The 21398-nt window shown below is 49.9% G+C and overlaps 1 protein-coding gene across 1 annotated transcript; it reads left to right on the forward strand.

Annotated features, from left to right (window-relative positions):
- Positions 1–314: 314 nt before the first annotated feature.
- On the forward strand, positions 315–17445 carry URM1 (ubiquitin related modifier 1). Its single transcript, XM_054220947.1, has 5 exons — positions 315–416; positions 3181–3251; positions 15358–15439; positions 16420–16468; positions 17191–17445. Exons 1-5 carry the CDS (start codon positions 382–384, stop codon positions 17257–17259), a joined length of 306 nt encoding a protein of 101 aa, XP_054076922.1. The 5' UTR covers positions 315–381; the 3' UTR covers positions 17260–17445.
- Positions 17446–21398: the final 3953 nt, after the last annotated feature.

A 21398-nucleotide genomic window follows, 5' to 3' on the forward strand; every position in this document is an offset into this window, starting at 1 on the left:
CAGCAAGATGCCAACTTAATGCAGAAATAGGTATTTCAAAATAACGTTGCCCTGTGTAAGTGCCTAGCGCACACCTCTGGAGGCATGGGCCTCCATTCCAGCAGCCCTGAGGAGAGCGTGCGCCCGGCTGCCGGGCCCCAGAGCTAAGGAGGCTCGGCTGAGGGCTCTCCCTAGGCCAGGCCCACCCGTTCGGCCCGCAGCCCGGCGGCCAGGCCCCGGGGAACGGCGGGGCCCTGACAGGCCGCGGCCGCCAGACCCGAAGCCACCGCCCCCCACTCCGCCATTCCCGCCGTTGCCGGGCAACGCGGCGCGGCCGGAAGCCGGCGCGGCACTTCCGGCGCCGTCCGCGCGCGCCTTCCCCTCCCGCCCGCCGCCGCCAAGATGGCGGCGCCCGTGTCGCTGCAGGTGGAGTTCGGGTGAGCGCGGGCGGCGGCGGCGGCTGGGCCTGGGGGGCCGCAGCGGGGGCCGGGACCCGGGCGGAGGGTAGGGCCGGGCTGGGCCCCTCGGTGAGGCGGCAGCGGCCCTGAGGCGGAGCGGCTGTTGCGCGCGGCCTAGGGGCCCCCTACGAGCTCGTCTGGGCCCGGGTGCCGCCGCTGTGGCGGGGCTGTGGGTGCAGCCGCCCGTGCGGAACCAGGCCGGGTTGTTAGGCACCGCCGGGGCCCCTTCTGCAGCGCTGCGGTGCGGCCTCGGCCTCGGCCCCGGCCCCGCCGGTGCGGCCCAGGCAGCGCGGGGCTGGGCCCGGGCGGCGCCGCCCGACCCTGCCCTCCTCCGCCGAGGCGGCGGCGTGGCCTCGCCTGCGGCTCGGTGTGAGCGTCTCGTACGAGTCCTTTCTTTTCTCCCCTTTTAACCTTTTTTTTTTTTTAATTATTAAAATTATTTATAAAAACCTTCCACTCGTTTTTCGGCTTTTTTCTCTGTGTGTATGTATACATGTGTTTGTATGTGTGTGTACACGCACACTCACTCGCTTTATGTTTCAGTTATTTCAGTTCAGTGTAAAGTAGCCGGGTTCCTGCTTTGTAGCATTTCGGTTTTCAGGTCTTCGTTGCTGTAGGACCTGCGTTGCTAACGCTCTGTCGCTGGGAAGTTAAAGTGTTTGCGGTGGAAGTCTGTGCACATTTATGGAAATACTTGTGTTATTTTGTTAAAGCCTCCTTTTAGCAGAAGCTAAAAGGCTACTATTTATTTGCTTTTTCCCACCCTTTCACAAACACAGAGATGTCATAACCCTTTAAATACCCTTCTCCTTAAGAATCCTTTCCTCAGTCTTTCCCACTTCCAGCTGCAGCAACTCTCCTAATTTTCCCAGAAGAGTGAGATGCATTTTTGCTTCCCTTGGAAATGCATAAATGAGCTCTCTATGTACAAATCACAGCTGAGTTCCCCACAGCTAGCGCATTACAGAAGGACCTTATCTTGCAATCTACATTTCCCGCTGTAACAAAGCGTGACCTTGTTTTCATTACATAAAAAAATGTTTTTCATATAATTGCTGTGACTTGTTCTCTTGCATGAATCTCGGCTCATGTTAATAGTCGCTGCTTCAATTTTCAGATAACTATTTTTTGTCAGCTGGTGGAAGAACACCAACAGAGTGCTCTTTAGGAGAGTTGCTGCATATAAGTAATGCTGCTGAGGGCATAACAAGGGTTCTCTTGTGCTCTTCCATTGCAGAGCCAAGAAAACCTAGTGTGGCATTTTTAGATATTGAATTTAAAGGAACTTAGTAATGTCTGGATGTATCTTTGTTGATATTTAGGTGGGGGTTATTTATTTTAAATACTTCTCTTTATTGTGTTGGTTTCCAAGGGATGCAAGGCACCAATAAGTTTCCAGGAAGTAACTTCATAAGAAAATTTTTCTGAAGTAATCTACGTTTAAGTTGGAAGAACATTTTGCCAGTTATATGCTCTTTGAAAATGGGTTGGTCGTTTTTCTACCTCAGTTGAGTGTCAAGTGAGTTGAGTTTTTTAAGGGTTTCCTAATTGTTAAAACTGTTCAGGCCATCCTGTTCAGTATGGAGTTAAGAGCTCACACTATCTGCTTCTGTGTCCCATATCTTAAAGTAGCATCCATGTTTGTTATCCATGTCCCTACTCACGTGATAAAGTTTTATAATCTTCTCAGACAGTTTGGCCTGTGGTCTCACAACATCAGGAAAACTGATTTATGTTTTTAAGGTCCAAGATTTTCACAACTGTTCTTTTTCCAGAAAAGGGATGTAGGTGAGGTGCTTGCTGAGCCTTGTAAGTTGCAGTTACAAAAATGAATTATAATTGTTTTTACAAGCCCAAGGAGATTAGGTACCTAGACCCAATTTAAATTCCATTTTTTTCAGGTGTGAGCACCAGCTCCTGTACTTGCTGGCCTCTGCTTGATCTCTTGTGCTTGCAAAGGCCATCACTTGGTTATCTGAGCCTAATCTCCCAGTACGTTCTGAATGTCAGAAGAGGGATGTTCATCAGGTTGTTCAGTGGAGGACGATTGCACCTTTATTTATTTATTTTTACTTTAACTTATCGTCATCGCTTGCTCCGCTTGCTTCTCCCAGTCAAGTCCCTCCTGAGAGGGAATGCTTTGTAGTGAGTAGATGGAGAAAGGGTTGCCAGGACTGAAGGACTGCTGGCTCTGCAGCTGACTTGCTGTGTGACCTCGTGTGAGTCATTTCCTCCCTCTGTTTACAAGTGCAAACGGGGGGGAATATTTATTGCAGAAGGATGCTACGATTTTTCACGTTTTGTGAAATGCCTTGAGACTTCTGGCTAGAAGGTGTTAGGGATGAACGACGTTGAATGTGGTGTGGTGGCGGTAATATCGTTTGGATTGAAGCAATGCCAATAGCTGAAGGGAGAGGGAAGGCGTGAGGCTAGAGACACTGCACGGCGGCTTGTGAGCGCGTTGGGATGGGAGCCATTTTCCTGTTCTGTTGGGACGATGCCTGGCACCGTGGGGTTCTGGCCTGCGATGGAGCCTCCTGTATGTGTTGGCGATGGGAGATGGCAACTTCCCCTATGAACTTGTGGTTTGTGAGAGGAAAAAAAAGACAAAGAGAATCCTGTGCTAAATATAGTCTGTGTCATTTGTTTTCTCTGTTGTGGCATCTATGTAAATCGCCTCTTTTGTACTGTCTTCCTTTTGACAATAAAGCAAAATCTCAGCGGTTCATTGTTTTTATTTCAGAGGTGGTGCAGAACTCTTGTTTGATGGTGTCAAAAAGCATCAGGTGACTTTGCCCTGTCAACCAGAGCCTTGTGAGTATCAGAACCTGTTGGATAACTTGAAAGAATGACAACAAATGAAACAAAGCTGGTTTGTACAGCAGTTTCATTAGTTGGCAACAAGAATCAATGTATTTTAAAAGCGCTTTCGTACATGCCGTGGATTAGATAGCTTGGCAGACGATGGTTAGTCCTCAAAGTAAATCCCAAGCAGAAATAGTCTGGGCGTTTTTCCTGTCCTCTAAGCACTTGTCAATCGAGTCCTTCTTTAAGACTTTTGCCTCCCTCCTCCTGGACAGGCAACAGCCTCTGAATGTTTCCATCAAGTTTACATTTGTCTGGCTTGATACGTGAAAGCACCAATAACCTTCTCTCCCCTTGTTTTGCCTTGCCTGTTCTGAGGTTTCCAAGAGGCATATATACATAATATATATCTGTGTGTGCGTATATAAGTAGTATATAGATATATGGGTGTGCGTATAGCACTGTAACATAAATGTATTTTATCTACTCATTTGACATTCAAACATATGTAATCGTTTTATATTAACTATGCAGTTGAAAATGCAAAGCTGATGCTCAAATGTGATGCTGGACACGTTGCCTATAGCCTTCCCTACAATAAAAAAATAGGATGCTGTTAAGATAAAGACGTGAGTGTCCCAGTGATAAACAGTCATAATCTCTGGTTTGTGATTTGGAATATCAATACTGAGAAGTGCTGTACTAACTCTCTTGTTTCTCCTTATGTGTGCGCATACTTCAGTCGCAACGTAATTTTGCCGCAGGTATGTTTTGAATTCTTCCAGCTAGATAGTAATGCTTTATGCTATTTGAGAGTGGGATTATAAACTGAAATAATGCAAAGCGTCAGGGAATGTTAACAACTAATATCTCATGAATGGCTAATACCATAATCTATGTGCTGTGAACGTTCAGGCCTGAAATCTTCTTGCTGTGCCTGGAAGTAATTAGAGATTGGTAGAAGCGCTTTTGATGGTTGGACATAAGTATGTGTAATTCAAATATAATAGGAGCACTGGAATAGTGTGTTATCTTGTGGTTAAGGATGGGGACTAGGGATCCAGAAACATGACCTGATGCTGATTTGCTTTGTGAGTTTAGTCGTGTTGCTTAACTTTCCCCTGTTGCTAGTGAAGTAGTGGTGATACTTTCATGTATCACAAGAGAGTTCAGCATTAAATTCCAGCACTGTTAAAGCACTTAAGATCCTTAAATGGAATATACTAAAGGCGTGCCAAAACACTAATTTAGTTGGTTTATAAACTTGGGGGTTAGAGCATCATTTTCTTCAGTGTTCTGTAAATTTAAAATACCCACTGATATCCGCTGCATTGGTGGTGTTCAAACCATGCTCAAGAAGAAGGAGTTATTACGTGAGATGCTTATTTCTGCCAGGGGAAGGGGGGAGATTAAGAATGATTCTAGCCCAATGGTCGTCAGCGGTGCAGTTGTACGTGGCCTAATCCATTCCCACTTGAAATTGCTGGGAAGACTTCTATAGACTTCACTGGGAGCTGGATTTATCCTAAAGGATAAATCTTTCCCTGAAGATCTTGCTCAGTCTCAGGGGTCAAACTCATGATCTCCAGTGATTCATTCTAGATTCATCTAACGCATTTTTGCTCCCAGCTTTTCATGCTGCCTTCTGTTTCAGATGCTGCTGTCCTTGCAACAAGAGTGGCAGAACGGACAGTGTGTCCACTTGCCAGCCCCCCTGGTTTGCAGCCTGCTGTTTTCGTGTGCATTAAGTGACAGGGAGGTTTCAGATTTTGGGCAGGTTGTGGATTGCAGCGGCTGAGGAGCAGACACTAAATTGTGAGGCTTCTGCTACAGTGACACTTAGACACAGCACAGGGGTGGGACAGAAGTGTAGTTAACGTCTGACAGTAAGGGATCGCTGGAGACACCCCTCATAATATTTCTGTATGAGAATTATGTTGTAGAAGTGAGGAATCAGTAGAAACGGATCAGAAGCACGTGAATAAGAAATTTGTTAAATTCTTGCAATTTTCTATTATTCCTAATGCCTCGTATTTTCCTCATTCACGTTAAGAAAGTTTAATTCCCCTATCTTTGGGTAAATAATGATATATGTAGGATGTTCCCTGCTGCCCTTGTGCTGCCAGAATTACAATGATGAGAAAAAAAACCAGCTCAGTTCTACTTGGTGCATACTTCCTGTTGCTTACCTTACCCGAAGTGTCCATCACTTATTACTCTGGGGAAAGACCTGTAGTATGAACACTGTTTGAAGACGTGCACTTCTAACCCCATTTTAACTGATTTCATTAGCCGTCAAGCTTATTTTTGGCCATTTTGGCCTCTCTTACCCACTCTTCTTTTCTTTCTAGGTTATTTTTGTCTTTGTCCTCCTTTTTGCAGAGCAGCTGCTTCTCTCTGGGACGTTGGACCCAGCTATATTTTAATTTTTTAGGCATTTTTATATATACCCTGGAGGTGAGGGAAGGTGGAAAATTATATGAAGAAGTACCTGCAAATATTTATATGACTAAAACAAGCTGTGCTCCATAGTTGACAAGGGCAGTGTTGCCTGAATGATAATAATGTTGTTTGAACGAATTCTTATGTCATCATTTCCTTTTTCCTGGTAACAGGCACTAGGTGGAAAGTAGGTGGGTTCCAGATCCAGTTAACTTTTTCAAGAAGGTTTGATTCTCTGTCCTTTTCTGATGCCTGGAGAGATTAGGAAAGACGGGAGGAAGGAAGCTGCAAATGGGCCAAGAGCAAGCCACGAGGGGTACGGCCGTGTGGCGGCACCTACTTTTGTTATCCAAGGGGCTTTTTGTATCCTAATGTCAGTAAAGCAGCAGTTCTTTATTTCCAAAGCAGAGCTGTTTTAGCCTGCATGTTGAAGTTGCTGCCAAATAGGAACTTAAAAAGGTGTGATCTATATGTACAGGCAGACAGATTTACATAAGCCAGACTTTGTGCGGGACTCTCTAATCTTTTAGAGCTGTGGCGGGAAGAAGACCTCAGGTTAAACAAGAAGCTTGTCCCAAATTGCTGGCTATTTTGATGATCCCATTGATAATGCTGTTAGAGGATCTAAAGGCATTAATGCCCTGTTGGCTTATTCTGCATAAAAACAGTGTGTGTGGGAGAAGGCAGCTGCGGGAATAACGATATTTGTCACATGGAGAGAGGATTAAATTGGCAGGGAAATCAACTTTATTTTCAAGCTTCTAAGAGGCTATTAGAGACAATGGAGCATAAAAGAGAGAAACCCTAAATTAAAAACTGAAAATGTATTTGGCAGCCTTCTCCTGAAACAAGCCACAGTAATTTAACCAAGTGCTTCAGTAATCAAATAGATCATTGTGTGACTGCCCTGCAAGTGATGCCGGAGCTCCTTCCTCCATCTCGCTGGGACTCACAGTGGTGGATTTGTCTATGGCCATGCGAGTTGCATGGACGCTGCTGGAAGGGTAGGAAGTCACTGGCATTGTTTAACCCCTGTAGTCAGTTCAGTTTCAGCTCGGCAGCATCGTGCTGATGAAGAGTGTTTACAAAACCCCTCTGCTGTGCTCTCTACTGGGTGTTGTATCCGGAGGTTGGGGCTGTTTGTAAAGTCTCTGGCAGTTGTGCTGCAGGCTGCTCAGCAGCGGGTCCAGGCCTTCGAATTCCAGCTTCTCCTGTGGTTTCAGTGATGGGACTTGTGTTTTTGGAGCAGCAGCGATCCCTTGGACCTTCTGGGGTAATCAAGAATTCACTGTGTGTTTTGGCACTTACAAGCCTGGAAGGATAAATTTCTAATCAGTGTGTTTTGGTAATTGTTAGTGGTTTCCCTTTACCAAAACCCCGGGGAAAAAGCCTGTTGCTAATCACATTTTTTTCAGAGGGAAAATGAAAATAATCTGCCAAGTGCTGCTTATGTTAAATCCCCGTAGAGAAGAGCATGGTCTGCTCCTCGAGAGCTTTGCTTTCCAGGGGCCTTGTTCTGCACAGCATGGAGGACTGCTGGGGAGCTGGGAGCATTCATCTTCTCGGAGAAGAGCCTGGGGATCTCAACAGATCAGACCTGTGTTACAGGCAGAGTGGCTTAAAAAATACAGCATGGCATGTGTTCAGAGTCGCCTGGGCTGCTATGCCAAAACAACATGTAAAATCAAGAGTGGCAGTTGGCATCGGTTGTGTGTAAATGCCCGCTGCTATTGCTAGGTAGTACATCGTAGATAAATTATTAATACTCTGGCATGATTTTATTGCTCTGTTTATTATTCCTAACATTTTAAAACTTGCTCCAAAGAAGGAATAGAAATATATTTGATAATGCAGAGACTTATTAGAAGAATGATAAATAACGGCCGTAGCTCTGTAGAATTTCATGCAGTCAAATCTTTTTAACCACAGTGTATGGTACCCGCAGGTCTCAAGTGACTCTGGGGTTATTCCCCTACTCGTGCATCTCTCTTAGGAAGGTGATTATAGATTGGCTGGCAAGGAAAAGAGGATGCGGTGGGTTACGCAGGGTTGGACCTCAGCCTGGAGTGGCTCAGCCCTGGATCCTGGCGGCTCTTTCCAGCAATTGGTGTGAGCAGCTGCCTTTGCAGTGCCGGGAGCCCGGCGTAATGCTGCAGGGCTGCCGTGGCTGCGATCGATGCTGCATTTGCAGCCCTGGTGCGGGGCTCAGCGGCTGCCCGTACGGCTTCAGGTCCCCGTCCCAGCAAGGCCACGCGTCGCTTCTGCGCAAGGAACCGAGTCCTTCAGAGAGACCGGGGAAACAAACGCGCGGCTTCGCAGGAGCAGTCCCAGCGCTCTCCTGGGAGGCCGTGGAGCCCCGTTACCGGATCAGCTCATCCCAACTCATTGTGGAAGGAGCTTCCCAGGCACTGAGAAACCAGCTCTTGTGTGTGACCAAATCCCTGGGATAACAAAGCGTGGCTGTTCCACCGTCCTTCCCAGCCGCTGTATTGCAGTGCGGACACCTAGCAGGATAACCTTTCTATGCCAGCCCCCCCCCCCCGCTCTCTCTTTTCTCTTGGTGGGATTTGCTGTGCTGACAGCGCTGTTAGAGGGTGGCAGCGGAGCAGGGCTGGGGAGGAGGATCTGGGCCCTTTAAACCGCTTAGCATGCGGTTCACACGGCTCCGGGCCAGCTGTTCCTTTCTCCTCCTGCCCTCACTCGCAGGAGTTGTTTGCTGAGCTCAGAGCTCCTGTGCAAAATTGCTTTTCAAAAGAGCCACTTTCTGCTTAATTAAACAATGAGCCGCCGTCCCTCTGCACATCTGTAAAGCTCCCTCTGCAGCCCCTTTATCCCACAAACTGCTCCATTCTTACCTCCATTCACTTGTAAATCTTACCCCCCCTCTCCTCCACCCTGATCATCTCACTGGCCCTTTCTTTTCCCCTTTCAAGTAAGACTGAGGGGCTCGGAGTATCTGTGGGGGTGGCTGGGTTGGGTGGACAGGAATCGGTTTAATGGTGCTTGCCGTATATGAAAGTCTAATAATAGCAAAGCAGATCTGAGCCCGCAAGTGAGAGGCGAGGACTGGACTCTGCACGATTTCTCTATTTAGAGGAATAAAATCATGGCAGTTCCTGAGCCGAGCTGAGACACTGACTCATCCAGCAGCCAGGGGGGACACCAGCCACCAGCCAGGCTGGGAGGGGGGCAAGGAGTTGACTTCAAGGCGGTTTCTGATCCAGCTGGCAGTGCCAGGGAGAGCCCAGCCCAGGGGATTCCCTCGGCCAGGCTGGCTGCGTGCAGGGCAGTGCCAGGCTGCCAGGGAATCCCTCTGCACGCTGGCAGGAGCAGCCACCTTCCTCTGGGGTCTAGGGTCTCGCATCAGCTCTGCTTAGTCTCTTGTAACAAAGATAAGGTTTCCTTTTTAACCCTCAGTGTGTGCGCACGCACACATAAAACCCAGAAGCCAGGAAAATAGGAGAAAGGGGAAATTTCAGTTTGATGGATTTTGGCTAAGCTTTACGCCCACAGTTAGTAATGCATTCTCTGAATTGTCTTCCTGAGCAGCTTAAAAAAATTAACCAGCAACATTCAAGGTTAAGCAGGATAAATGAATGGAAAAGTGATGAGGTGGGATATCTCCTTTATCACCGGGAAGGACAGATTATAGCCAGGGTGACGCAATATCATCTAGCATAGATTGATAGGGAGGGATGAAGAAATGGGAGTTCGGTGCATTAGCAGAAGATTCCTGGCTGCAGAACTATTAGACCATGGCACAGTCTCCTTGGGGTTTGGTAGCAGGTCTACATTGCTCAAGCACCTTAAAAACAGTGGGCGAGGCTTGGGATGGTCATTTGTTGAGCATAGTCCTGCAGTGGTAGAGGGATAAAATCACAGGACCTGTTAACAAGATGTTATTTTTAATGTCTGCGATTCCCAGTCTGGCACTTCACTGCTGGTGCAATAGTCTTTGAGGCTCTCTGGGTTCCTTCCTTTGACAATTTTGAACGAGAGGCAAGACCCTGGACCAGCACTAGTGATCTGTGATCCTAATTAAAAGAGACAGTTTGGTGTGCTGGCATTTATCTGGGAGCCTGAACTGACAATAGCGTTGGGTGTTACGGAATTAGATGCTCTGACTTTGGAAATGAGTAGGGATTAGATTTACCCTGAGGATCAGCTCGGGGCTGCTTTTTTGTCATGCGAGCTGATGGATCTGGAGGCCTGCTGCTGGCTAGCAAGTGGGATCGGAGATCCCTTGAACTTGTGTTCTCCTTCCAGGGAGTGGAAGATCCCAAGCAGCTCCTCTCCAGCTCATGAGCGTTGCAATTAAAATCTCAGGGCTGAGAATTGCTGGGTGATAGCTGGGATGTGAGTCTTTACTGCTAACAGGGGGGGCTATGAAAGACTCCTGTGATCCCTTACCCTTGTGTGGACACAAGAAAATGAGAAGAGCATTGCTCTTTTAGCTGATAAGTGAGAAAAAGATGTCATAACACAATTAAAAATTACAGAAGCCAAGACCTTCACATTCATTTGTAGCAGACAAGAACAGATGAGAGCAACGATTGGGATTCTCTTGTGTCTGGCTTTAGTTACCCCCTAATTTTTTCCTTAGTACTTAAATCACTGCCCACTCCAGTGCGTGGCAGGATTGGCTTGTGCGCTTGTCAGAGAAAATGGATTTTGCTCTTACCGCAAAATTTTGCCTTGCTGCTCACTCTGCGTAGTACTGAACCCATTTGCCTGTGACTCCATTTATATCAGCTATTCCAGGTCTTCTTCTGCAGTTTATGGCACACTATCATCTGCTTCAGCGAATGATTTGCATATCAGATGGGAGTCTGAAGGATCCCGTAGGTCCCAAGCTCTTTTAGAGAGCAGATTCCTGGAGGGACATCAAATTCAGAAGCAGAGAGAAGGCATGCACCTGGAGGGGTAGCAGGTATTGGGAGCTGGTTTGTCTCTTTTAAAAACACGCTGCTTTAGCCGGGAAAGGGGCATACAAATTGTCTTTCCATACATTTCCATGCAGGCAGGGGGAATAATGGCAGAGGAGCGGCAGGGAAGGGGCTTTGTCATGGTTACAGGCCGGTGGCTGAGAATGTGGGTGGAGCGGCGCTCGTCCAGAGTTAGTGACCTCAGCAAATTGGAGCTCAGCCATGGTCAGTATGATAAATGATCTTATTCTGGGTCAAAGAAATGGTACCCCACAGGGAGGTATCCGCAAGGCGGCCCGGGAAAGCGCTGTGCTCTTGCAGCACTGACCCCTTAGTGACCAGTGCTGCATATATCTTATTTATTACGGACCAGAAGGGAATTTTCCATGGTTTGGCCTTTATAGGGTTCCCCTGTTTCCCTGAAATAAGTTCCCAGTTCCGCAACCACGGCAAGAATATGGGTGTAATCACACCCTCTGGGTGCCCTTCGCGGCACTGTCTGCTTTGTGTGGGTTTGTATGTGGATTTTAAGGTAGGGGACGTGGAGGTGTCTGGTCATTGCGTGTGTGTGTGAATCTGCCAGCGACCTGTGCAGCTCCCTGGGAGCCGAGAGCTGCGTGTCTGTGTCAACCGGTACTACGATTGTGCAAAATCCTTCTGCGTTTCTGCACATTTATCAGTTCGGTGTGAGATCCTTCTAGAGCAACACCCAGCTTGGTGTTTCTTATTCGAGGCACTGGGTTTCTCTCTGCACACAGCAAGTGTCCTCTTTGCTGAGTTATCACTGATGAATCTGTCAGACCCGGCAGGTTTTATTGAGCTAGGAAAGATCTATGAATTTTAGCCCTGGTTTTGAGGGTGCAAACGAAGCCGGGCTCTTGTTCCAGACAGTGCTAAAATGGAGTCTTAGATGCATTTCTCTTGCAGAGGAAGCTCAGCAGATTCTTCATCAAGGAACAGTTGGAGTAATGCAGAAGATCAGGCCTTGGAGGATACGCAGGAGGACCGAGCAGACTGTGCAGTTCTGTCTGCCACAACCAGGAGCGTTTATGATGCAGCTGGGCTGAAAATGAGCCGACGCTGTTGGGTTTTTGTATGCACACTCGCTGCAGTTTTTGCATCCTGTCCGCTTGCATGACAAGCCAATGACTTTGTGTCACTGCAAGCACACACTTCGTTTTCCTGAGCTGTGTGTTTCGCTGGGTGATTTGTTTTATGTATGTATTGTGGATTTGAGCTCCCATCTGTGCACTTGAACTAAGCAGTTTTCTCAAACGTTTGTCGGTTTTTCTTTTTTTAATTAACTTTAGATTATTTTTCCTGAGAATTTGGAGAGGTTTGATGTACTGTTAGCACAGGCAACAGAAGCTGTCTCTGTATACAAATGAGACAGGGATTTCCTACCATGTGCTTCAGTCCCTCCTTTGCAGTTTGAGAATATTTCAGCTTCCTTGGCCGGTTCGCTTTTGCTTCTCTGCTGATGCTGCCAATGGCGAAGACAGTTAACGATAATTAGAGTGGATTTTTTGGTGTGGATGTTTGCTCGCTGTGAATGAAATGGAGTAGGCTACCAAAAGGATTTCGTTGAGACTGTGCAGCAATGATAAAAATATATCATTACTGGGATGAGCTGGACTTGAGTTGGGGATGTGGGAGCGAAATGTTGTATTATCTCAACTCTCATCTGAATCTCACGCCTGGGCCAAAATGCAGGGTTGCTTTTGCAGCCGAATGGCAGCAGGTGTAGTACAATGGTGCTCCTGCAAAGAGCAAATGCCTCTGTTCTGTGATGGGGGCCAGCTTCAGAACCAACATGGGTGTAAAATTGCCGTGTCGTAGTGATGGTTTAACTTGTCAGCAGATGTGGTGCCTGACCAGGCTGAGATTATTTTTCCTTCCTTATATGTCATTTGTAGAGGACCTGCTGTTGGCATAGCGAATCCTCAGCCCAGGGAGCTGGAAACCTGTTAGAGCCGTAGCGTAGTATCAGAAAGAAAATGTCTTAGGAACGCTACCTAAGTCAACTGTAAGAGATAAGCGGTTGTGCTATAATTTACCTCTTATTATTTCCATCACGATAACATATAGAGTCCTGAGCTGTTGATCAAGACTGCTTTTTGAGGTGCTGAGCTGCAAGATGGCTTCTCCCCCCACCACTTGCAATGGAAGTAATCTTGTTCCTTTTCAATATCTTACTTGTGGGAGATGGTTTTGGTGTGGCTCTGGTCATTTTTCATCCTTTATAATTGATTTGTTCTAGTAATATTGGTGTACAGAATGTAGAGACATGAAGGTGGGGGAAAAAATTCAATGCTGAGAAAGCAGCCGAAAGTATTATGTCTTAAGGTTGGCTGCAGAGAAAGGGTCTTAATTTTCATTGCCGTTTGGAGCAGGGAAGCTCCAGGCGTGCGCAGGGATATCAGTTTTTTTTCCTACTGTCTAAATTCTTCAGTACGGATGTACGTGACTTCTGGGGAGGAGTAAATGAATGTAGGCTCAGGTGGGGCTGGAAATAACATTTATTATGGAAGGAGTAGGGATGAGGGAGTCTTCCAGCTCAGCCTCGAATAAATCAGTCCTCTCGCCCCTTCGTCCAGGCTGCTTCGAGGTGGCTGTCTTTTAACCAGCTGGTGCGGCGTGTTTCGGTTTAAATGATCTCTCCTGAAAGGTCCCAGAGGAAAGGGCTGCTTATTCCACGCAAGGAGAATGGTATATGGCACAGCTCATTGTTGTGTGCCCTGCCGCAAGTGCATAAATATGAAACAGCTCGCGGGCGATGCTGCGGTGGGGCTGGTGTCCCCTTTGTGGCCCCCCCCCGAAGGCTCCTCTCCATCTTTCTTCCTCTACGGCTTTCATTTCTTGGTGATGGAGAGCAGGAGCTGTTTGGGTGTGAGATCCTGAGGGCTTTACGTTGCAGCAGCATTTTTCAGGGGAAGGTGAATATAGTTAACTCCTGTTCTGGTGGCTGACTGGCTGGGGTGGTATATATATATATATACACCTTCTGAGCAGTGCTCGCCATCCACGGTGCACGTTGCTAGGAAAGCAGCAGAAAATGGTCTATTTAGTGCTCTTAACTACGTATCATTACAAGGGAGTCATGGGTCGGCCCCAGGCGGGGATCCACCTCACCGGGCAGTTTTAAGGCACAAAGCAGCTCTTTCTGCCCTGATCAGAGCACTGGATCAGCGATACCTGTCGTGCTCCGGGCAGCCCCATGCTGGGACTGCTGTGCTGGAGGGGGGAACGCTGTGATCCGGAGGCACCGATGCCCTGGGAAATGGTGGAAGGGGGGGAACAGAGGGAATCTCAGAGCATCCCCCTCCCCCTTTCCCTGGGAGGAGAGGCCCCCATCTGCTGCAGATGGACATGTCCCCATCGCCTAGTTGATGTGCACCTGCCTGTGCCAGGGCTGTTCATCCTTGGCGTGACAGAAGCGATGGGGGTAATGTTATTTGGAAGAACCCCAGCTCTGCTTTGGGTAGCGTCCGCGACCCCATAAAACGCTGGGGTAAGGCAGGGACTGAGTGCATTTATTTTTCCTGGTCGTGAAGCAAACACACGGGGAACTGTACGCAGCATTTATTTTAGCTCACAGAGGCGCGTGCGGAAAGGTTCCCTGTGACTACGGTGAACTTACCACACGTGAGGGAGATGTGGAAACCCATCCTGCCATCCCTGCTCATCCTGTGAGCGGGGCACCAGCCCTCACTGGTGGATTTGTGCCTTCAGAAAGCTTCCTCACGCCTTGAAAACAAACAAAACTCTTTCGGGGCTTTCAAAGGGCTGTTTAAAGGAGCCCCGGGAGAATAACTGATTGTGGATTCAGAATGATGAAGTGGTTTGTGGAACGGTGAAATATAGAGGCGAATGCAGGAGAACTCCACGTTGCAATTTGTCAGCTTCTCTAAACCCTGTAAGGGATTATTCCCCCCCACCCCGTCGCTTCTCACCTCTCCAATAGGAAATTAACTGATGCTATCACTAAAGAAATTGTTTTTGCCTCACAAAGTAAAATTGATACTATAAAAACTCGCCAGCAGTGTCTCCTCCTCCTTTTGCATGAAGACAAATCCTTCCTGTCACCTACTGAAATGGAAAGATAAAGGCTGAGCTTTAATAAAGAAGCTATAAGCACAAAGTGTAGAGGGAGGGAGCAGGCACGGCATGGGGAACCACGGCAGCAGGCGTAACACCCAGGGATCTTACAAGTATCCAAAATACAGCTACTGTGTCCGGTGCCTGCATGCGTGTTTAATGCATGGTTATGTACAGGTTTGTGCCCCAGAACTCATGTTTTCAAGAGCTTGTGCTGGTTTTGGTACTGATAGTGTCTACCTTTGCTCCTTTCAGGTTCGTGGGCTTGCTTGTTCGGACTTTTTGAATCTGATTAAACACACAGAGAGTTAAACGTCAATTTGTCGGGTGATAACGGAACACATGGGATGCGTTAAAGAAATCTTAACAGCGGCAGTCTCCCGCTGGATTGGTGCTTCAGCATGAACTGCATTCGTTCTTTGTGGGAAACCTCTTCTGCCGAGCTGTGGGGCTTGGGGCAGAGCTCTGAGCTCCCTCGGTGCTCTAAGGGACAGTCCTGTTTGGTGGTTTCTTTGACGGGGGGTTTGCAGCTATCCCCATCCATCCTGCGTGTTCCCCGTCTACTCTTTTGTGAATAAACAATCACTTTGTTCTGGCATCAGCTAGGAGCCGTCAGCTAGTTTGTAAACTGCTGTCCTTTCTCCTTTCAGGGGATATCAGAAACCTGCTAAAGTGGATCAAACAGAATCTGTTGAAAGAACGACCAGAATTATTTATGCAAGGGGAATCTGTGTAAGTAGAGCTGTTAAGAATCCTCCTTGTGTTTCTCTGTTGATCCCCATGGTTTGGGGTACAGGTCAATAACCATGAAAATATGGGATTTTCTAAACTGATAATGGGAGGTGTCCCGCACTACACCTTACCCTGTTCCATGGAGAGCGTCTTTTGCAGCCCTCACCCCAAATCTTTAAACCTTAAATGTGAAGCAGGGACGTGTATACTTTCTCTCGGTTGTCACCTGGAGCAGCGCAGCACACGTATCCTCAATTCCAGGAGTTTTAGCAGGTCTGTCCGTTCCCTGCTGACATCACTGGGACTGAAGCAGTCACTCAGAGAAATGCCAACAAATATTTCTTCTGGGAAATGTATTTTTATTGTCAAAATGGGGCCAGCCTCGTGGCGGGGGGGGGGGGAAGCCAAGAGAAATGGAGCAGAGTGAGCTGTGCAAGCCATCCCTGACTGCGGGGTGGTGCTGGGGGTGTTTAACATTCGTCACGGATCTTTGTGAGCTGAAGCGTGTGCCAGGTCCCCTGGTAACGGGAGAGACAATTGCAGGACACTGAAGATCAAAGAGGGGGAATCCCTTTGCCTGTAATCAGGGGCACGGAGTGGATCCCGGGTGTTCAGTGCCTTTGGTAGGGGCAGCGGAATAGCTTTCCCTACCTTCACATCGAGCTCTCTGCGCTCGACTGTGATGCGTGGGTTTAATTACCTGGCTTTTCTACATCATACGGAAATGTAGTCATCTCCGAGCATCCTCAGGAATGGTGCATTTTGATTCAAATGAGCTCTGGGATTGCTCCTGCCTCCCCTTTATTTGAGCTAGAAAGGGCACAGACTGTACCTGTTTCCACCTCCGTGCTAGGATTCCTTTTTCTCTTTGGCTTTACAGGCAGTCAGCTTGTGATCTGTGCTGCAACTTCCCTTGTTCTTAACTATTTGTGAAGCTTTTTAGTAGCCTTGTATCCTAATCATTTTTCTCTGTTCTGCAGGAGGCCAGGAATTTTGGTGCTCATCAACGACGCAGACTGGGAGCTAATGGTCTGTACTCCTTCAGTTTGACTTTCTTTGTTGAAAATATTGTTCTGTCTGTTCTGTGGTTGCTCTCAGAGAAGCTATTTCTGATTCTTGCCCCGAGCGAAGCATCTCGTATTTGAGGGGGAAGGGGCAGGCTGGGATCTCTCTCTCTGTATTGTACCGTGGCTGTTCAGAAGCCCGGAGCCTTTCTCTAACCTGCTGAGTCCCATCAGCCAGCCAGCGTCTGAAGAGAGATCGCCCATATTCCTGGCCTCTGGCTAGGGGTTTCGCACCTCTGGCTGCTGGCAGGTCTGTCCCACGCCTGGGTAACGGCTCAGTGGGTACCAGGCAGCATCACAGCCCCGGCAGACCCCCTTGGCTGGAGTAAGGTGGTGCCGTAGCAGGTGAAGGCAGCCCTGGGGAGATTTCTGCCCAAACAGGCAACTGGCACATATCTTCCCTTTTCAGCCCACTGTTGTGCTCAGACAACAAACAGCCCCTAACTATTTTCCTGCCTCAGGCAGCCACCTGTTGTGTCAAAACCCTGGTCCAGAAAGCGGTGTGGGGTAATGAACGTCAGCTCCATGTCTGATCTCTCACCTTTGCTTCTGTTAGGATGAAAACATCGGTCTGTCCCCTTCTGCTCTCCCTAACACTCACCATCTTTTTATGAGCTGTTTTCTCTTTGCAGCTAGTATTTGGAAATGACATTTAAACCATTTTTCATTTGTTTTCTTGGCCTGCAGGGTGAGCTGGATTATAAACTCCAGGACCAGGATAATGTGCTTTTCATCTCGACATTGCACGGCGGGTGAACTCCTGGAAAAACAAGAGGATGTAAATCCAAACCCCTGGGCAAAAAAAAAACAAACAAAAACTTAAACCCACCCAAACCTTTCTTGAACTGCCCGTGCCCAGTCTCTGCATCTTCCCACCGCGTTCACTTGTTACTAGACATGCAAATAAAGCCCTGCCAGCACACGGCCTGCTGTCCGCCACAACAGCATCCATCTTTTGGTCCTCATTTCACCTCTCCTGACTGCACTTCCAGGTACCCTAACAAGCAGAGAGCACCTGCAGCATGCGGGACTTTGTTTTTCTGTGGTGGGAGGAAGAGGGGTGCTGAACCTCGAGTAGGACGGTGGGTCTTTGCAGGCAGCGGGACGTTCTGGGGGAGCTGGGCCTGCTTTGGGGCAAGGCTGGGGGGCTTCTGCATTGGTGCTGGGCACTGGGATTCTTTTAACACAATACTTAGTGTCAGTGCAGTCTGCACGAGCCACAGGGACGATCAGGAAAGGGCGAGACATGAAGTGCAAGGAAACAAAAGGTGACTTTACTAGTTTTTCTCTGAGGTGGCAGACATTACAGCTTCAGAGCCCTCTGTAGTGGCTTTCCACTTGTCAGGATATTTATTTCTGGGAAGTAGGAGAGAAATAGCCTTTTTTGGTTTTGTTTTTCTGATGCCTTATGCCTCTCTCATACCTGGGCTGAGGCAGGGTGAAGTACTTGCCCACAAACAATGTCAATCTATAACCATTTGGTTGGAGGGGAAACAAACCCGTGCCCGGCCTGAGACAGCACGGAGTGATAAGGGCAGCAAATTATCTTTCTGTCACCGTGATGGACAGAATTGATCATCCTGCCTTGCGTTCTGTGCGGGCGGGGAGCTGCATTGCTGCAGCCTGGCTGGGGATGGAGATGCACGGTTAAATCACAGAGACCCAGGAAGGAAAGTCAGTGGCTTTAACCCTTTCCATGAGCTGGAGGGGGAGGCTTCTTACTGCGCACCCTGAGGAAGTCCTGTGAGCGCAGCGGAAGTGGGTGTGCACAGCTCTGCTAGGGCACGGATGCTCTTTGCTTTCCAGAAGTTTCCTTGGACAGACGGAGTGGCCCACCTGCCAGCCGGGAGGCCACGGCGAGAGCACGGGGAAGGGGTCAGAGAGGATAGCGTTGGCACCAACAGGTCTGAAACGTGCTGCGTGAGCTTCTAGGAGCGTCCGACCGGGATTGTCCTTCCTGTGCTCCCCCCTGCCCTGCTCACCTGCATTCTGGCATGGCTCCAGCAGCACGCGGTGGTCCCTGGCAGTGGAACTCCTGCCTGAGCAGCGGCTCTCCCGGGGCAGGGTGCTCCCCAGTGCCGTAAGCTCAATCATACAATCTCAGAGCTGGTCTGCACCACGTACTTCTTGCCCCGTCCTCGGTCTCTGGGAGCTGCTGAGGAGGAGCTGGGGCGCGGTGAGCAGCACGGTGCACCAGCCCCTGCTCAGGCAGCCTGGCCTGACGCCCCCAGAGCTCCGTACCAGGAGCTTTTCCCATCCTGCGCCTGACAGAGGAGTTTCTCTGTCTGACAGAGGAGTTTGTCTGACGCAGAGGGAGTGCCGAAGAGCAATTCCCCTGTCTGACTCCAGTGACTCCTCTCGCACGTTTACCCCATCACAACCTGCGTAACTAAAAGCACCCACAGACTACAATGCTGCTGCATCTGAGAAACCCTAATTTCAAGCCCACTGCTGGTAACGAACCAATATTCAGCCTTTTCCAAATCCAGCCGCAGCGACTCAAGTCCAGCTTGTGCCGTTTGTAAATGACACGGACGGGCCAAAGGCTCTTCTCTGTCCTGAGTTCACCGCCATAAGCTCTGCTGGGCCAGGGGAGCGGAGGGGGGATCCCAGGTGACGGTAGGAGCTGGCTGAAAAACAATAAACCTGCGTGGCGTGCAGCTTGAAACGGGCTTAAACCCAAGTGGGAAAAGGCAGGTTCGTCTTCAGCGCTGCTGCCTGCCTGGCCTCTACGCTCTACACTGCGATTCTGCCTTAGGCTGGGCTTGTCTGTTCTTATCCCCCCCCAGCTGTTTGCTCACGATAGGATGAGTTCCTTCCCTGGGAGGTGTTATTCCCCTCGCCAGCGCAGGTAGACCCAGATGGCTTAGCTCCTGCTGTAGTAAAAGCTGCCAATCACTGCTAAAAAAAACCAAACTAGAAATGGGAAGATGAGGGAAGCCAGGGGAGGGGAGAAGAGAGGTACAGCAAAATCCCGTAACAAAAAAAAAAAAAAAAGTTTCTGAAATAAAAGCCTTTTAAAACATTCTCTGCCTCCAGCTTTGTCCTAGATAGGCTCTTGGTGAAATTTTGCTCGGATCTTGTAATGCTTCCCTCCTCCTCCTGGGTTTCCTTGGCAGCCCCGGCCGAGTCCCTTGGCTTGTGGACTCATAAAGCCTCTCTGTTAAAAGCCTCCTCCCGGCCCTGGTTTCCAGGGGCTGCTCCGGCGGCTCCGAGCCCCGCCGCCGAGCCCGGGGCCGGGCCGCTCTCCGCCGAGCCCGGGGCTCGCTGCCCGAGCGGCGGGGTCTGTTCCCGGTTCGGCGGAGAGCCCAGCGCGGCCGGAGCGGCCTCGGTGCGCCCGGGGCGAGCGGGAGGAGGAGGGTGTCCCGGCCGGCGGGGACCTCAACCCCCGGTGCGGAGGAGTCCCCACCGCGCACCAGGGCCGGGCGCACGCCAAAATAAATTAAATTAAATTAAAATGCAATTAAAAAAAAAAAAATACCAGAAGGATAAACCGGGATGGAGCCGCAGGGCCCGGGCTCCCGCCGCGCTCGGCTCCGTCCCCGGCGAAGCGCCGGAGCCCCCGGCTCGGCCCCTCCGTCCCTGCCCGGTCCCTGCCCGGCACGGTGAGGACCCGGCCGGTATTTGACGCATTAGGACCGAATGCCCCCGGCAGCGCTGAGCGGTGCGGAGCCGCCGCCGGTGTTTTATTTAGTTTCCTTGAAATCCTGGCCGAGGCTTCCCCGGGCTGCAGCCGGGAGCGGTTCCCGGTTACCTTGCTGTGCCCCGGGCCCGGGGAAAGCTCCGTCCTTCTTCCTCCGCCCCAAAGCACCTTCCTGCAGCCCAGCCGGTGGAGTTGAAATCTCTGCTACAGATGTCCAGACACAATTCTTGGTTCGTAGGGCTCCATCGCACAAGAATTGCGTTTGGACAATCAGAAGCGGAGATTCCCGTCCCGGGCTCGCGGGGATCTTCCAAGGGGGAGTCCGGCTGGAGCCTGGAAAAGAAGGGACACACGGGCACCGAGCCGGCTGCCCGCCGCCGCCCGCTCCCCGTTTCTCGGCCCTACCGAGCCGCTGCTCCAGCCCCAACAAGTTTCCAGCGCCGCCGCGGCGCTTCGCATCCTGGTTTCGATTTAATGCCACCGCGAGGGGTTTAATTTTATCAACTCGTTTCTTACCCCTCCGAAAAAAAAAAAAATCAGCCCTTATTAAAAAAAAAAAAAAAAAGAGAAAGAGATAAAGAAAAAAATTAAACCAACATCAAGCGAAAAAAAAAAAAAAGAAGAAGGGGAAAAAAAAAAAAGCCAGAAAACGAAAACCAGCGATTCATCCCCGCCGGAGCAGCCCCGGTGGTGCGGGGACTCGGTGCGGCGGGGCCGGTGCCGCCGGCGGGGCTCGGTGCCCCGGCAGCCCCGGGGCCCGGCGGGGGGGATGCCGCGGGGCTGCGGGCACAGACCCCCGGCGCTGCGGCCGCCGCCGCTCCTGCCTCGGAGAATTAACCAATTCCAAGCGGATCGCCCTCAAAATTCGGGCACTTTGAAAAAAATCGCCGAAATTTATAAATGCCCAACCGGGGGGAGGGGGGGGAGAAATATTAATAATAATAATAATAAATAAAAGAAAAAGAGGAAAAATCCAGGCTTCTCCCCCAGCCCCTTCTCACCGACCGGCTCCCACGAAGTTGGGAACAAATCCCCCCTCTCCAGCCAGGGAAAATCCCGGCCCGCTGCCGGCGCTTCCCCCCGCCGGTGCCGGTGCCGGTGGCCGCGGCGGGGCCGAGCCGGTCTCCCCGGGGGAGGGCCGAGGAGGACGGGCGAGCGGCGGACCCCCGGCTGCCCGAGCCGCCCTCCGCCCCGGCGGGGCTCCCACTTTCCACGGGGCGCGGAAAAGTGCGTCCCGCGGGGGCGGAGCGGG

This window comes from Rissa tridactyla, chromosome 14 (assembly GCF_028500815.1).
Source record: "Rissa tridactyla isolate bRisTri1 chromosome 14, bRisTri1.patW.cur.20221130, whole genome shotgun sequence".
NCBI classification, from domain to species: Eukaryota; Metazoa; Chordata; class Aves; order Charadriiformes; family Laridae; genus Rissa; species Rissa tridactyla.

What these genes read in the sequence shown, in the direction of transcription:
- URM1 (XM_054220947.1), top strand. Translation starts at nt 382, where the DNA reads ATGGCGGCGCCCGTGTCGCTGCAGGTGGAGTTCGG. An exon ending in TCGCTGCAGGTGGAGTTCGG is followed by an intron (nt 417 to 3,180) that starts GTGAGCGCGGGC and finishes TTTTTATTTCAG; the next exon opens with AGGTGGTGCAGAACTCTTGT. An exon ending in TTTATGCAAGGGGAATCTGT is followed by an intron (nt 15,440 to 16,419) that starts GTAAGTAGAGCT and finishes TCTGTTCTGCAG; the next exon opens with GAGGCCAGGAATTTTGGTGC.